At 46.7% G+C, this 17,526-nt stretch overlaps 1 protein-coding gene across 2 annotated transcripts in view; it reads left to right on the top strand.

The window, feature by feature from the left end:
- The window catches only part of GPAT4 (glycerol-3-phosphate acyltransferase 4), a 33,552-nt gene extending 16,361 nt beyond the window's left edge, over window positions 1-17,191 (top strand). The window contains exons 3-13 of one of the 2 annotated variants that reach the window (XM_058720575.1): window positions 4,460-4,529; window positions 4,691-4,991; window positions 5,796-5,870; window positions 6,614-6,703; window positions 6,887-6,980; window positions 7,614-7,729; window positions 8,819-8,874; window positions 9,423-9,508; window positions 13,905-14,033; window positions 14,121-14,200; window positions 16,184-17,191. In XM_058720575.1, coding sequence (XP_058576558.1) covers window positions 4,460-4,529; window positions 4,691-4,991; window positions 5,796-5,870; window positions 6,614-6,703; window positions 6,887-6,980; window positions 7,614-7,729; window positions 8,819-8,874; window positions 9,423-9,508; window positions 13,905-14,033; window positions 14,121-14,200; window positions 16,184-16,292 — 1,206 coding nt within the window. In that variant the 3' untranslated portion in view covers window positions 16,293-17,191. The remainder of the gene's footprint in view (window positions 1-4,459; window positions 4,530-4,690; window positions 4,992-5,795; window positions 5,871-6,613; window positions 6,704-6,886; window positions 6,981-7,613; window positions 7,730-8,818; window positions 8,875-9,422; window positions 9,509-13,904; window positions 14,034-14,120; window positions 14,201-16,183) is intronic. The other variant, XM_058720576.1, reaches the window with a different exon arrangement.
- The last annotated feature ends 335 nt before the right edge of the window (window positions 17,192-17,526 follow it).

Raw genomic sequence — 17,526 nt, 5'->3', positions numbered from 1 at the left:
GCTTTGGCTGGGCAGCAGTATTCTTTAAAAGTGGTTTTGTTTTAATGTTGGTGCTTCACATATACCCTAAACACAGTGATGATGGTATTATTTGGGGTAGAAGTCCTGGGAGTGGACTTCCCACTGAGTTGAAGATGATTTGGGAAAGGAGAAAGTAGAAAGTATAGAAATAGATGGAAAGAAATGACTGGAGTTATTTTCCCTCATAGGCTAGAGATTTATCAGGTCAGGTCAGAGACTGTTGTAATCTAACATTGAAGTACAAAGCCGAAGTGGCTGACAGAGAATGCTAGAAAGCAAGTGGTGGTTGTGAGGAAACCCAAGAGGCTGTACAGTGGGATTGTAGTGGGATGGGCATGAGCTTTCCAATCCAGTGCCCCTTAGCTTGAAATTCAGCGCTCTTCTCATGAGCTCTGCAACTTGACTTCAGTCATCAGGCTTTCCCACGTGCTTCCTCATCTACAGAGCAGAAGTAGTAACAGGTCCTTATGTGCCTATAGTGAACGAGGTCGTGTCAGTCAGGTCTGCCCTCCCAACCCCAGTGAGAAGGGTGATTGTAACATAACCCTGAGTGGCTGAAAGGATGAGCTGAACGAGGTGAGAAGGTGACTGTGGTGGGGAAGATGATGGGAAGTAGTTTTAGGTTTTATCCCTCATCTTTTCATGTGGAGACCTTGATGAAGAGAAATCCTGGGAGTTGATTAATTAAATACAGCCCTTATTGACTGCCTACTACGTGTGAGGCCCTCTCCTCTGTCAGACTCTGCTGGAGTGAGAACATGGGTAGGTTCTGGCTCCCGCCCCTCAAGGTGTTCATAGTCTACGAAAGACAAGTATATGCATACAGAACCAATTTACAATTAGATGCCAATTAAAATACACAGGCAGAGATGAACTCCACAGGAATTAACTAATATTTTGTATAAGGGTTGGCATTTGAACTGGATCTTAAAAAGGCAAAAGCATTCTAGAAGTGCAGACAGTACATAGTTTAGTGGAGTAAAAACATTGGATGCACAGAGGGAGTGAGGTGGATTATAAAACCAAGTGTTTCTTTTTTTTTTTTTTCAGTGTTTATTAGAGAGAGAGAGAAAGAGAGAGAGAGCGTGAGCAGGGAAGGGCAGAGAGGGAAACCCAGAATTGGAAGTAGGCTCCAGGCTCTGAGCTGTCAGCACAGAGCCCGATGCAGGGCTCAAGCCCACGAACTGTGACATCATGATCTGAGCCAAAGTCGGATGCTTAACCGACTGAGCCAGCCAGGCACCCCAAAACTAAGTGTTTCTTTATCTATTGGAGAACGATTGAAGGTTTTTGAGCAAGGAAGGGACATGATCAGACTGGCAGCATGTGTTTGAGTGGCATGAAGGGAGGAAAGAGCAATTGAATCGCCTTTACATTAATACAGGCAAGAGAATAGGCTAGGGACAAAGGTGATGACATCACACAAGAGGCAGCTGTGGAAGGGTGCCATTTCAGGGGAGGATTGCTAGGACTTGGTGACAGATGGGAAGCTTGAAAGCTTGCATGACCAGAGAGATAGTGATCCTGGGGCCACAGGGAGGGGAGCACTTTTGGGGTTGGGAGGAGGTATGCTGTTTTGAGTTCGCAACATGCTGTTAAGAGCCAGCTGGACTTGAACATGGAGATGACCAGCAGACGATTAGGAATAGAAATTGGCACTTCTGTGAAGTAAAGATTTGCAGATTTGCTAGTAGCTACTTGGAGGTTACAGCTGAAGCAGGGAAAGAAAAGAGACATTAAAAGAAGTGGTGTTTGCAGGAGAATAAAGGTGCTGGATGATGGGAGCCTGGTTTTTCTAAGGGCCTCATTCTTTGGATATATATGTGGAAAAATGCAGTGGGGGCTGACTGCTGAGATTAGTGTTGCTAAGACTATTAGACGTTACTTGTGATTAATTCCTAAATTGTAGCATTCGGTAGAAGGAGCAACTAGCAAAAATGCACCAGTGAACCGTCTGCCTTTTTAGGGACTGGGCCTGCACCTCACCTGCCAAGGTCTGCCTTGGGTTTAATGTTACCTGAGCGTGTGGCATTGTTAATGCCCTCACATGGTCTCTTCTCTGGGAGAAGCTGAGAAGGGAATGATTTGGTAATCTGATACTGAGTAGCGCGGTAGATGGCATCTCACATCAGGGGAAGGAGAGGAGGTTCATAGGAATGAACTCTGAACCTAGGATTCTCTGTTTTATTCTGGGTCTCTGAACACTGTACTTCTTTAGTAAGGTGACAGCTCATAGAAGCCAGATGTGTGGTTGTCAGACATTGCTCCTGTGCGTCACCCCTTACATTCAGTCTTCTGCACCAGGCTGACGCAGTCCAGTTCACGGATTGGCCCACTCCGTGACAGGCTTTTCACTGCTGACAACGAGGTTCCTCTAGCCCTGCCCTCCTTCCTCCTACTTTTGTGACTGCACAGTTCCCTTCTAAACCCAGAAGCATTTTGTAATGGACCTGAAGTGTGACAAAGCAAAGCTACAGGTACAAAGCAGGAGGGCAAGGCGATATTTAGGACAGCTCTGTGATAGAGCTGGGAGACATAGAGTCTCATTTGACCTGTACCATTCCCATTAAAACACCACAGCAATCTTGAATTTTGCATAGTGAAGCAGTCCTCACAGACTTCAATTCTAGTGCTCAAGAGGCTTGATGTCATATATTACCTGCCTGTTGCAACCTTGTCTAAATACCAAAGTTGTCCTATAGAACCAAGTTTTTCTGATTCTATGTTTGCTGTACTCATGCAGTCTTGACCAAAATGGAAAAGCCTAAATTCTGGTTGAGCAACCTGTGTCTGTATATGTCAGGCTTGTTCTAAGCTCTCTTGCCCCTATTCACCTTCTCCCTAGATGGACTTCACAGGTGGAATCCACCTTCCTCCATTTTAGGAGCTTCATTTACATTTTCTTCTAGAAAAGATCATCCATGCGTAGAGCCAGAAAACATCAGTGCTAATTAAATACCTGATGTATAGAAAATGGGTGATGTGGGTTTTCTTGCCTTAGACCCCTCTTTGAGTGGGTGACTCTAAGCTGTCTGTTTAAGAAGTTTCCACATGAGGTCAGATCACCGAAGAAACTCATGTCCTGTCTTTGGCTCTGCTAGACCACGCGGCATAGCCTTCCTACTATGCGTGGCTCTGCCAGCAGAGTCCGCACCAGGCGCTGTAGGCCGTGTGGGTTTTGCTGTGTCACAGAATGATAGCTTGCGTAACTGAGGAAACTGAAGTTTGAAAAGACACCTTTTAAAATATCTGTTCTATTTCTTTGGTCATGGGCATAGCTTTCTGTGTAGCACTAACATTCCAGGCAGGGAGAGTGAGCTTGTTGCCACTTCTCGTTATGAGGGTGGCAGGAGAGACCCTGGCTCGCTGACTTTGGCTAGATGGATGTTAAAGAAGGGAGGCTCTAGGAAGAGGCTTCTTTTCTAGATCGTTTCTGGAATCCGCTATTATTTCAGTAGCAATGAGGACAGTTAGGGTGGTCTGCAGTTTCCCAACCTCTGTCATATACATGATCTCATCTGATCCCAGTGACCCCATGAAGCAGGAGGTTGACATCCTATCAGTCTTATTTTGTAGATGGAAAAGAGTGTTGGAGTGAGGTGATTAAAGGACTTAGCAGAGGTGTCAAACTAGATTTTCTTTAAACCTCCAAACAGTGTTGTTTTTGTTGTTGTTTTTAATGTATATTTATTTATTTTGAGAGAGAGAGGGAGGAGCAGAGAGAGAGGAGAGAGAGAGAATCCCAAGCAGGCTCCACACTGTTAGCAGGGGGCCCGACGTGGGGCTCGAACTCACATCATGACTCAAGCCGAAATCAAGAGTCGGTCACTTAACTGACTGAGCCACCCAAGCGCCCCTCCAAATAGTGTTTTTGTGTGATTTTGTTTAATACTAAACCACTCTCAGGCCCTTCTATGTCAGGTCTTGGGGTCCTTCTATTAAAAGGCTACTTAGAGGTGGATGGACAGTCTAGACATACAGATTTTTTTAATATTCAAAAACTAAAACTGTGGCTTTTGGAATAATTTGGGAGGTACGTAGCATCAGGTGGTAGGCAGTCGCTTAAAGGATGCTTGATTTTGCTGTTTGTGAATAGCTGCTGTTTGGCAGTGACGAGGAAATGCAAGAGGTCTGTGTATCAGCAGTTGGTGAATTCTTTCAGTATCCTGGAGACAAAGATTCAGAGAGAACCTAGGCCTGAGAAACAGACCCAGGTGTCCTCAGGCCTTTGCTATAGATAACTTAACTTTTGTCTCCTTGTTATCAAGGAGGGGCCTGCTCTAGAAGGAGAAGGCTTTGACTTTCCTTGTAGAGCGGGTGCTTCCTCAGCCACAGTCCCATCTCAGGTGACCAGGATGGGGACTTTCCGGGATGGAAATGGCGGCATTCACTGTGTGAAGAAGGGTCTCATTCCTTGTGTTGCCATTTCCCCCCACAGTGGGCCACCTTGAGAATGGAGAGAGGCGCCAAGGAGAAGAACCACCAACTTTACAAGCCCTATACGAATGGTAAGCCTGGCTCTCACTCCTTATCCCAAACCGTCTATGTTCCTGAGTGCTTGTAATTCCACACATACTCTTCACTGTATCAGAGGGAGGATGTGGACTCTGAATGTTTTTAACGTGCACCCTCCCAACATGCTGCTTGACAGGGGTGTTCTCTTTTGCAGGAATCATTGCAAAAGATCCCACTTCGCTGGAAGAAGAGATCAAAGAAATCCGTCGAAGTGGTAGTAGTAAGGCTCTGGATAATACTCCAGAGTTTGAGCTCTCTGACATCTTCTACTTTTGCCGGAAAGGAATGGAGACCATTATGGATGATGAGGTGACAAAGAGATTCTCAGCAGAGGAATTGGAGTCCTGGAACCTGCTGAGCAGAACCAACTATAACTTCCAGTACATCAGCCTTCGGCTCACGGTCTTATGGGGATTAGGAGTGCTGATTCGATATTGCTTCCTTCTGCCACTCAGGTGAGGGCAGGCCTCATGGGGACAAAAGGCCTGAGCCTCTGCCTCTAAGCCCGAGGCGTGACTGACCTACCTGGGTCGCCCTGCTTTGCTTTCCCGTTTTAGAAAGGATCATGGTATGATTGTGTCACTGGCCAGTCCGTCCGACCCTTGGAAGGGTACACTGCTGATTATCCTTTAGAGGCCCTTGGATTCTCTGCATATCAGACAGAAATAGTTGGGTTTCTTAAAATCAAACTGCTCGCCTACGTGGACTAAACACAGGACCAGGGAACGTGGTGTACTCTGATTACTGCTCCCTGGGCGCGGCTAATTCTTTCCTATAAGTGTGCCTCTCTAATACAGAGGCAACATTGATCTCTCCGTTTTTCTGTTCCATGCACTCTTCTGAGTACGCCTTGCTGGCTCCTGGTACCTTCGGGCTCTACTTCCTATTGCTCTACAGAGAAGTTGTGCTTCTGCCAGGGTGCAGAGCCAAAGGGAAGGGTAAGACAGCAGGACAGCAGGTGCCTGAGGGCACAGCAGCCAACAGTAGGCTTTTCCATCGTCATTCTGGCAGCCTGATGCCTGAGGAGGTCGTGTCAGCTGAGAGCCAAATCCGCAGTTCACTGGCAGCTTGGAATTCAGATGCTCTCTGGTGATGATAGGCCTGCTCACTTTTCTAGATGGAGCTCTTATCTAGATGGGTCCTGGGTGATCAGGTCTTGGGGGTGGTTTTGTGATGCCCACTTTCATTTTCACATTCTTGATTCTGTCCTTAGTGCAAGGATTTGTGTGCTGTGTTCTCATGGGTCTTCTTCTTTACAGGATAGCTCTTGCTTTCACTGGGATTAGCCTTCTGGTGGTAGGCACAACCGTGGTGGGATACCTGCCAAACGGGAGGTGAGTCCATGTCCACAAATGGTGGCTGCAGCCAGGCCACTCCTTTGGGGACAGCCACATCCACAGCATCTTCGATAGATAAGATAAGCCAGTGATAACAGTGGCATCAGCATGAAGGTTGTGGGTTTTTTGTTGTTTTTTTTCATCAGTCTTGATCTGTGACTGTGTTCTTTTGCCCTCTGACACTCTGGGAAGAGTGTTGAAGGGAGGAACCTCACAGCCGTGGAGTTCAGTGCCAGCAGATTTTACAGCACATTGTTTACTTTTGAGCATTCTGCTGTGTTGATAAATTGGTAAGAGGATAAGAAACATAGGTAGGGCTTTTTCGTGTTGTTGTTTTTTTTTTTTTGAAGAGAAATTTGTTTCATCTGAAAGTTCGAGAGCTGGCTCTCTTCTTCCCTGGGCTGGTGAGGTCAGACCCTCTGTCCTTTGCCTTGCCTCTAGGTGTTGGCTGGGAAGGAAGAGAATTGAGGAGACTCACCTGTGGTGGACATTTGAGAGCTATAAATTCTAAACCCATTAACTTAGGTGAATTTAAGCAATTCTCCTCATTTCTTTGTGTCCTCATATGCAGTCATAGAGACACTATTACATTGTAGTTTTATCATATCCACCAATATTTATAAAAATACTTAGCAGTCATAAAGGACTGTAGGCAGTGATAATTACATTGTTAGAGTCAGTAACTTTCCTGCCTTCCCCTGCGTAAAATAAAAACAAAAATCTTTGTCCTGTTGTATCAGGTTTAAGGAGTTCCTGAGTAAACATGTTCACTTAATGTGTTACCGGATCTGCGTGCGAGCCCTGACAGCCATCATTACCTACCATGACAGGTGAGGTCACTTGGTATGATGTGGAGGGAAATGGCACTGGCAAAACACAACCTACCTGCAGCCAGCCCACGGGGGCTCTTCTGAGCTCTCAGAGCTGATGGATCTGGTGAGGAGGGGGGCAGCAGGCTCCACATGAATGGTTTCCCATGGATTTTTGTTGCTTTGCATATGTTTTAAACACAGGGAAAACAGGCCTCGAAACGGTGGCATCTGTGTGGCCAATCACACCTCTCCCATTGATGTCATCATTTTGGCCAGTGATGGCTACTATGCCATGGTAAGACCTTCTTCTGTTGCTTTCTTGGGCAAGTAAGAACTTTAGAATGCTCAGGGCTAGGACGCTTCTGGTCCCTTCATAGATCTCTTACCTAAGTGTGTAAACATGGAGCCATGTTTTTACATGTGGGCCCCAACATAGATTGTAGCCTTTGTTTCTATTGCTTTGAGAACTCCTCGGTACTTTGATAGGAAGTATTCTGATCAGAGTAACTGAGTGCGGTTGGAGATTAGACTTTGGATGTTTAGGTAGACCACGGAAAGGGGTGAAGGACAGGGAAGGATTTGAAAGGACTGGGTTCAAGGGCATTGGACAATCTGCCCAGGGAAAGCATTTTTACACAAGGTATTGCTCAGCTCCATTAGTTCTTTTTAGGGCTTTCAGTTTAGTTCTTTTTAGGGCTTTCAGCTGTGTTTTCAATTACATATTTTTGCTTTGGCTGATTAAAAGGCGAATGTAAGATTCAGGGAGTCTAACAATGGTGTCTTTATAGTGAGAAACGTGTTGATCAATAAAATGTTAGAGGGTGAGAGGTTGCGGTACTTTCCTTTTGGGATCTGGGGCTTTCTCTACCAAGTGGGGGATTTGTGTGAGGATGGTTTCACTCCCAGTTATTCCTTTGTGTGAGGTTAGGTGGGTCAAGTGCACGGGGGACTCATGGGTGTGATTCAGAGAGCCATGGTGAAGGCCTGCCCACACGTCTGGTTCGAGCGTTCTGAAGTGAAAGATCGCCACCTGGTGGCTAAAAGGTAAATGAATGAAATGCCATTGCTCCGTGAGACCAGTTAGAATGTATGCATTTTAGGGGTAGTTATCCCTCCACAGTGGAATTATAGTGTCTTCTACACTGAGCCTAGACTGCTTTCATAGTAAAACATTTTTTTCCCTAAAATACAGAATATAAAAAGTATAGAAAGCCTAGTATCATTTGTCAAGTTAGTAACGTCTATTAATTAACCTTTTTTATTTCTTGTGATAAACGTATGAACTTTAAAAAAAATTTTTTTTAATGTTTATTCATTTTTTGAGAGACAGAGACAGAGCATGAGAAAGGGAAGTGCAGAGAAAGAGGGAAACACAGAATCCAAAGCAGGCTCTGTGCTGACAGCTCAGAGCCCAATGCGGGGTTCCAACCCACCAACTATAAGATCATGACCTGAGCGGAAGTCAGACACTTAACCGATTGAGCCACCCAGGTGCCCCTAAACATATGAACTTTTAACGCTATCTGAAATCTCAAGGTGAATTCATTATCACAAATAAAAACCAACTTAAGGCAATGGAACCAAGTGCTTCTCTGTTTTCAAGTTTGAAAGAAAGGTAGATGTGGTGTAAGCAATGGTGAGAGCTTTGCAGGGAATGGAGAGCAGCAAGACTCAGGTGAGGCAGTATTCCACAGGGCAAATGGACCTGCCATTGGACTCCCTTTACATCATCTCTCAGGGATGGTGTAAAGCCAGGTGGACTGTAGGTCCAACCCAGCATGGCTGTTAGGAAGTCCAGAAGTCCAGTAACAGGTGTTTATTGAGGGTGCTGTCCTCAAGGCCCTGTGGCAGGCACATTCTTTTAGTAGCCCCAAGTTTGAGCAGTGTCCTCTACATAGATGTTAAGACTGCATTCGATAGTTGTAGGAGTTAAATAGTAGTCATCTGATTTTCTGTGTCTTCATAAGCTTTGTCTTTATACAATTTAGACTGTGGGTTTGTAAAAGGTAGTCGTTATTTGTTAACTCATATACGACATCCCCTGTGACATCTGCATAGGTTGTTTTATAAGTGCATTTGGTGATGATGGACATAAGGCTGTCTGAACCTTTGTTCTATTTTTCTCTTCTAAAGACTGACTGAGCATGTGCAGGATAAAAGCAAGCTACCCATCCTCATCTTCCCAGAGGGTAAGAAGGGGTCGATCACTGCAAAGAGTTTCTGGGTGGGGAGGGTGGGAAAGCCATGCAGGATGATGACTCTGCTGCCACCTCAGACCAAGTCCCCCAACCCTTGCAGGGGTTCTCTGTTTTCACTGAATAATGTTCGGTCCCCCTCAAAATTTGTTGTGGGGCTGAACACTCAGGAAAGTTCAGAATTTGGACTGAGGGCCATAGTGTGACCTTTCCCAATGCAGGAGTCCCCTCTATAGTATTGTCAGTGGGATCTCAGCTTCATGTAGATTCTTACTGAGACCTCCCAAGTCCACTGAGTGGCTCTGGCCTTTTATCTAATCTGGGTGTGTTAATTGGGAAAATGATCTTGTACTAGAGTAAGAAACAGTACAGTGTCTTGCTTATCCCTTTTAAGTACTCATCCATAAGCTATAGAGATGACAGATTTATCCTGTTTGAAAAGCCATTAAAAGAGGTTTTATTATTGTATTTAGTCCTTAAACTCCTAGTCTCTGAGGTAAAGGACCAAAAGAAATAGCATTTTACTCTCTTCTGCATTTTAGGAACCTGCATCAATAATACATCAGTGATGATGTTCAAAAAAGGAAGTTTTGAGATTGGAGCCACAGTTTACCCTGTTGCTATCAAGGTACAAGCAAGGCCTCTGAGGGGACATGTGGTTGTTACCGCAGATGCCATGAATGGGACACAGCAAGAGAAAGGGGAGGAAGAAGCTGGTGTCACTGGTTCGTGGGTTGATCCTCCAGTGGAGCAGCTTGGGCTTGGCTAGTGTGGGTAGAGTGTGCTGGAGGAGGAGACCGTGGAATTGTTCACAGTCTCCAGCCCATTAGAAGGGGCAGGGGAGGGGCTGAATGAGGAACAGCCAATTGGAGCCCACACCTCACTGCCACCACCAGATTCAGGAGGTGGGGGACCCTTCACAAGCTTTGCTTGTCGCCACCCTCCCCCCCCCCCCCCCCCCCCCCCCCCACTTATCACCTCTTTCTTCCTAAACCTACCCAGAATGCAAGGTACTCCACTCAAAGAGGATGCTTGCCGCAGGGAGTTGAGGGTGTGGCCCGGCTGGATTTGTACAGTTGGTGGAGAGGCCAACACGGATGGCTACAGATGTGTTCTTAACACTGAAGGAAGAGACCGCTCCACAGCTTGGGCTGTGATGTCATTTTCTGTACCAGGAACAGCTTATGAAAATGAAATGCACCCAAAGAGCTCGTCTAGGCTGCTCCCCCACTTTTCGGGTGCTTGTACCTCTAACTGCTCAGACTTACCTGGGAGTATAGAATTCAGTCAGTTTCTCTTTTTTCTCCTTCCTGCCCCCCATCACGTCCATCTGATTTTATAAATACTTACATTGTACTATTTCTAAAAGAATACTATGATTTCTAAACACTACAGGCTGTTGTCAGTATGTTTAAAGTATTGACGTTGAAATCTCAGATCAGGGTGAAACAATGAGTAAATCTGTGTCAGTTATACTTAGAATTTAGTCTCTATACTTTTGCAAGGGTCTGCTTGCTGTTTGCAGAGCATTATTTTGAAAGAATCACTGTCACTTTGCCAGCACAGCTCGCGCAGTTGAGGAAGAGGGGTTTCTCCTGGGTAAGCGAACACTCACCAGCCCTCCCCTTGACTAGGGAGGCAGAGCTCCAGTGCAGGAATGGCACATGAACAGTGGCTGTAGGGTAACTAACTAACTGATCCATGGGTCAGGGCTTCGTAAGCCACCTGTTGAGGGTGCTGTCTCTGGGAACTCAAGAAAGAAAACAGTCCATTAACTGTGTCTGCCATGGGGAAGAACCTGGAGAGCAGTGTTTGTGTCATGTGCATGCCATCCTGCATTTGAATGTACTAGGGATCCTGGGCTGCTCTGTACATGCTCGTAAGAAACAAGTTCCTAGAGGAGGCCCTTCCTCACTGTCCCTGCTCACTCCGGAACATCGGTTCTTTACAGCTGCGTCAACATCACCTGGGAGGACTGGGAAAATGCAGATTGCTGGGTGTTTCTGAACTTGCATTTCTAACCCATTCTGGGTGCTGCTGATGCGCTGGTTTGGGAACCCTGCTGTGGAGCAGTGGTTCTTAACAAGTTTGGGTACCTGGACCCTTGGGGCAGTTATGGCTCTTCTCCAAAGAAAAAGGCATGTAAATTTAAAAAAAAAAATTTTTTTTAATGTTTATTTTTTGAGAGAGCACAAATGGGGCAGGGGTAGAGAGAGGGGGACAGAGGATCCAAAGCGGGCTCTGTGCAGACAGCAGCGAGCCCAGTGTAGGGCTCGAACCCACGAACTGCAAGATCATGACCCAAGCTGAAGTCGGACACTTAACCGACCGGGCCACTCAGGTGCCCCAAAAGGCATGTAAATTTTACATATAATTTCATTCCCTCCCCAAATTTATTAACAAACACTTATGATTAAGAACTGCTTGGGGTGCCTGAGTCCTTTGAGCATCCGACTTGATTTTGGCTTAGGTCATGAACTCAGGTTTGTGGGATGGATCCCCCGTGTTGGGCTCCCCACTGAGTGTAGAGCCTGTTTAAGATTCTCTCTTCCTCTGCCCCTCTCCAACTCCAGCTTTCTTCTTCTCTCAAAGAAAACAAAAAACAGAAAAAAAAAACCTTTTGCTCTAAAACTTTGCTAGTTGTTATAAAGCCTTCATTGGTAATCAAATTTGGACAATCTTAGCAATTTCAAGGCTCTTACTACATTTGCACCAAAATTAAACCATTATTTGACTTTGAGAAATTTATTACTATTTTGAGTTTTTGCTTTGTTTTTCTCTCAACAGTGTCTGCCCAGCATGGAACAGAAAATCAACTCTAAACAAAGTGCTGGCACACATAACATCAACTATTTTATCCATATAGTGCTTATAAAATGTAACACCACTTTCTTCAAAACATAAACATTAGCTTCTCTTTTTTTCTTTTTTTAAAAACTTACTTATATTCAAGTTAGTTAATATACAGTGTGGTATTGGTTTCAGGAGTAGAACCCAGTGACTCATCACTTCCATGTAACACCCCGTGCTCATCCCAACAAGTGCCCTCCTTAATGCCCATCAGCTCTTTAGCCCGTCCCCCACCACCACCCCGCCAGCAACCCTCAGTTTGTTCTCTGTATTTAAGAGTCTCTTATTTTTCCTCCCTCTCTGTTTTTATCTTATTTTTCCTTCCCTTCCCTGTGTTCATCTGGTGTGTTTCTTAAATTCCAAATATGAATGAAACCATATGCTATTTGTCTTTTCTCTGACTTATTTTGCTTAGAATAATACCCTCTAATTCCATCCACAATGTTGCAGGTTAGCAAGATTTCATTCTTTTTGATTGCGAGGAGTACCCCATTATATGTATACACCACATCTTCTTCATCCATTTATCTGTTGAAGGACATTTGGGCTCTTTCCTTAATTTGGCTGTTGGTGATAGTGCTGCAGAGAGATTCTAACAGGGGTTTGTAACTCTTTCTGTTTATAAATTGCAAGCCATAAGTAATAGATCAGGGATGGCCATACAAAGGGATGCCAGTTTCAAATGGAGGAAAAAATTATGCTTGAACAGTTTTCGTTTCTCTGTGCAGTTTTAAACATTAGCTTCTATTTAAAACTCGTTCTTCTCCTTTATTTCCCTTTGCTATTATAATATAAACTCACAAAGCTTTCTATAAATTTGAATTTCTTAGTTGAGTCTGTAATTTAATCTAAATGTCTTCCTTCCTGTAGTCAGGTCCACAACTAGGCATAATTATCCAATTTCTGTTCTGAGAATCATAAAGTGGCTTGGAGAGCCTTAGAAAAGATTGTGTAGTCCAAATCCTGCCCCAGCCTGTCAAGTGCCTTAGTCTCCACAGCGTTCCTGCTGGTGTTCCTTCTCGAGCTTCTGCAGAGAAAGGGCATTTCTGACACAGTGGCAGCTAGGTCCTGTGGGAGAACTCTTGAGATTCTGCCTCTTTCTAATTTTCCCCATTCTGGTCCCTGTCTTTGCGCTATAATTACAGTCTGGTGTCATGTCTGTGAGAGCCCTTCAGACACGTGCTGGCAGTTGCAGGACAGTCGGTTCGGTCATTGTCTTCAAAGACTGTGTTCCTTTTGCTGCTGCTTTGATAGCTTGCACAGCTCTCCCAACCCTGCTTACCTGCTGCTTAAATTCTTCTTCTGTTGGTGAGACTGCGGGTCACGGTGTCAGCCACTTTTCCCACAAGATACCACTGGAGTACAGCCTTAGCCTCCACTAGAGTCATTGGCAAAAGAAAGTCTCTGTTGAGCCTGCCGCTTGGCAGGGAGGGCAGCACGCGTGTGGTGGCCTCGTGAGCCGTCGCACCCCTGTTCCCTCTAGAATGCTGGCGATGTGATCAGAGCAGAGCCTCCCGCTTAAACAGATCATTAGCTTTGTTAGAGGTATAATTACAGAAGCATAGCGTAATTACAGCTTTGTAATTGTCTTCTCCTTGGTCCGGAGCACCAGAAATGATCTTAAAAACTTGGCAGTGATGTGAGAAGGTGTCTCTGTTTGAGTGAGGCACATGTAGAAGCATTGAGGAGTGAAGGACACCATTGTTGGAGATAGGGTTTGTGAGCGGGTGCGGGATGGTGGGGGCAAGGATGACGGGGGCAAGGATGGTGGGATGATGTTGGTAATGGTTGAATCTGGGGAGTGGAGATATGGGAGTGTCTAATCCTCTTCTCTGGTTTTGGATCTGCTTAAACATGTTAATAACTACATACACCCATGAATGAGTAAAACCTGAAATGGATCAAAGAGAAGGAGGACGTTTGTTGGGGGAAGGCGGTTCAGAGAGTCCTTCCTAATGATCCACAGCAAAATCTGAGTCAATCGGGGGGTTCGTGTTGCTAAAGGTCATAGTGCCCAGGTGTAGAATCATTTCAGAAGTGTTCATGGAGGGGTCTGAGTATGGCTTTCTGGTACTGATACTGCCCCAGGTGATGTATTCACAAAAGTTGCTGTTGACAACCCACCTTGTTTGAACTACTGACTTCTTACCATCCAATTTTCCACTCTTTTTCAGTATGACCCTCAGTTTGGTGATGCCTTCTGGAACAGCAGCAAATATGGGATGGTAACGTACCTGCTGAGAATGATGACCAGCTGGGCCATTGTCTGCAGTGTTTGGTACCTGCCTCCCATGACCAGAGAGGTGGGTCCCCACACCATGCAGAAGTCTTCACTTCTATCTGTGTGACATCAGCCTGTGTTGAGTGGTCTCATTTATTCTTTCTCACAGACTGATGAAGATGCCGTCCAGTTTGCAAATAGGGTGAAATCGGCCATTGCCAGGCAGGGAGGGCTCGTGGACCTACTTTGGTGAGTCAGAGCCGGGTTTTATCAGCTGAGTGTAGCAGGATGGGAATTTCTGAAGCAGAAGCTGAATTGCTGACTCCATTTACAAAGAATCCGCCTTCTCCCTGTTGTAGAGAATTCAGCTTGTCAGCCTTGGAGAGTGAACAGTTTGACTCCTTTCTCCTGGTGTCAACTCAGAAGTAGTCCTTGCCGCCGTAACTTTGGGGAACACAGAGCCCAGCATGACTAGACTGAAGCAGTTGATTCTGTGTACCTTCTGGGTTTGTGTTAGTCTACCAGAGCACCAGGCAGTCCTGGTCCTTCAGAAGGGCTGGCCTGATGCTGGTCTGGAAACTTCATAGAAGCACTGGGCTCTCTGGTCTTGTACATTTGGCAAAACTGGACTATCCTTGGAAAGACAGAAGTTTCCTTTATTGTATTTGGCTTGTTACCTATTAGAGCAGCAGTTGGCAAACTTTCTCTGTAGAGTCAGTAAATTTTTTACTTTGTGGATCATGTGGTCTCCGTTGTAACAGCTTAAGTGTGCCATCGTAGTGTGGCGGCAACCAGAGACTGTGTGAACAAAGGAGCATGCCTGTGTTCCAGTAAGACTTTATCAGGACAGTTACCAGGCTGCATTCGGCCCACGGGCCATAGTTGTGGACCCTTACGCCAGAATATGCAATAGTTAGCCTCCAAATTACAGGACTGTGATCGGGAGGAATGCTGGTTCAGGGAAATCATTCCATGCTCTAGGACCCTTTGTTTTAAGCACAAGGGTGAGTTCTATAGGGCATTTGACTAAAGTGGGCATTACGGGGAAAGAATGTAGAAATTCAAATTTGATACTGACATGTGGATTCTTAGGTGATGGCATGGCTCTCAGGTGTGGCCTTTTAAAAATTGCTTCCCTTATCGAACACTCCTCATCAGCCAGACGCTGTGCTGAGGCTGCTCTAGGTGCCGAGCTCACTCCGTCCTCACAGCAGGTGCCTGCAGTATGAGCATTGTTACTCCCATCTTACAAACAGGACACCCGCACTCAAGAGAGGTCAGGTAACCGTTTTCAGAGTCACAGAGCAAGCAGTGGAGCCAGACTTTGAACTCCGGTCTGACAGGCTGCTGGAGCTGGAGTGTTTGCCACTGCCCGCATGCCCTGTCCGCGAGGCCTAAGAACGACCAGCGTGACTACCTTTGCCATGGCTTGTAAAGGGGCAGCAGATGGTACGGGCATCAGCATAAGGTCCGTCCAGACTTTCTCTGCCATGGCCACCTCCATAACTCAAAGGGGGAAAAAAGCTGTAGTGGAAAGCCTGAAGGTGGACTTGGGCTTCCATTAGTTGTTGAAGGTGAGAGATGCTCATTCTAGGGTGTAGGCAAGCAGTTGGGGTGACGAATGGGAGTGGGACTTTGAAGAGGCAAATCCAAGTATAGGGAATTGATTGGGAGATATTGGGGGGCGGTGCCAGGGTTGTCAGCCCAGGACCCTGAGAGTAACTTGGTTTCCTTTGCAGCACTGTCCCTCACGCACAGAAGAAGTCAGGAGTGGCAGCTCCCCTTGTTTGTTGTTGGCATGAATTTGCAGAATCCCTGGGTCTGAATTTACAGATTTTATCCCACAGATCAGATGTGCGGATTCATTATAGTCTCAGTGTTTCTTAAAGCTTGGCTCACGTTCCATGATCCGAGAATACCTCCTGTATCTTTTGTAAGGTGAGGGCAAATTGGTGGAAAGAATTGTAAACTCCTTGGTAGGTTGAAGTGATTACAAAGTGCCTTGAACATGAGTGGGGAGTTCTGACCCCAGGGCAAGAGTGAGAGCTATAATAGAAACGGTGGAGTTGGGGCGTGCGCCTCACTACTGACGGCACCTCGGGAGGGAGAGAGCCACGGGGTACTTTTGTTTCTGACAGGTTCTTCTTGGGTTTGGAGCAGCGTGTTGCTGCTGGCTGTGACTGGGTGGGCTGGAGGCCTTCTTTGCTCTTACACCAGCCTTTCTCCCATCAGGGATGGTGGTCTGAAGAGGGAGAAGGTGAAGGACACGTTCAAAGAGGAGCAGCAGAAGCTGTACAGCAAGATGATCGTTGGGAACCATGAGGACAGGAGCCGGTCCTGAGCCCGCGCCTCGCGCTGGCTGGAGCCACCACTCGCGGGCCTGACCCGCGAGCCAGCTGGAGCTGCCACCGCCCCCTGCCACCCCCACTGCTGCGTCCTTGCCACCTGCAAGGCTCCTCAGGCCGCCCTGGAGCCTGGGACTCCAGCTTCTTCAGGACCGCCCCGGGGACCCCTGGGCTTGCCATCGGAAGCGGACGCCGCTGGGGGCCGCTGCCCGGGATGGGACACCCTTCTTGTCTTCTTTACAATGAGTCCATTGGGGGAATGCCATTAAAGTCCCCTCTCCACCTGCACACATGTGGGACTGAGTGGTCGGGAAGAATCGGCCGTGGGCCTGTGTTTGGTCTGTTGCGGGTGCCACGTGCCAGGGGCTCTGCTGGGGAAGGGGTCCACCCGTGCGCAAGGAGACAGCGCCGAGGCGGTGCGGCCTGCTTTGGCCTGAACATCACCCCCTGCCCCGGAGCTCTGCAGACTGGATGGAAAGAAAACTGTTGTCTGCAGGGGCTCTCAGCAAAGCGAGGTTTCATTCCTGTGCTGCTGCCACGGGCAGTCACCAGAGGGGACGGTGAGAAGCAAGGTGATCGGTGACTAGCGTGTGGTGGGAACCAAGAGTCATTTTGTGTTCCAGCTCCAGTGCTAACCCTGAACTCCCATGTGACTTGCTCTCTGTTAACTCGTGCCTCGGTTTCCCCATCTGTAACCTGGCTCAGGAGGGGAAGGGTGGTGATACCTACCTCACAGGGTTGTTGTGGGGATTGAAGTGCTACTTTGAAGGACAAGTTGCTCAGTGTTACAAGTGTAGGTCCATGAAACGTGGCAGGACAAGGTCTGAGCTCAGAGCTGCTGCAGAGGGCTTTGGGTTTGTTTCTGTGAGTCAATAAAATTGTCTCTGATGGTCAATGATCCGAGGGGTTTTTCCCTTCCCTCTGTCTCCCCTGGCTGCAGCCCTAAGTAACATGTCTCTTAACAGCAGTTACAGGTCTCTGACTTGACCATAACCCCAAGACTGTAGGGAATCCACCTGACTTCTGGACTGAGGAATAGTATTATTCAGAAGGAGCTACCGCTCCTGTTGGATGTTTGCATATCTGTCTGGTTAACTTGGAATTTCCAGCACAGATGAGCTGTGGATTTCTGCGTAGATAGGTGCAGTGGGATTAGAGGCGTATGAAGAGGCGCTGTTTGTTGGGGTTGGGGACAAAGCAGACGAGGCAGGCAGTCTGGATGGAAGGACG

This window comes from Neofelis nebulosa, chromosome 3 (assembly GCF_028018385.1).
Source record: "Neofelis nebulosa isolate mNeoNeb1 chromosome 3, mNeoNeb1.pri, whole genome shotgun sequence".
In the NCBI taxonomy this organism is placed as follows: domain Eukaryota; kingdom Metazoa; phylum Chordata; class Mammalia; order Carnivora; family Felidae; genus Neofelis; species Neofelis nebulosa.
This window is presented reverse-complemented; position numbering and strand designations above follow the sequence as displayed.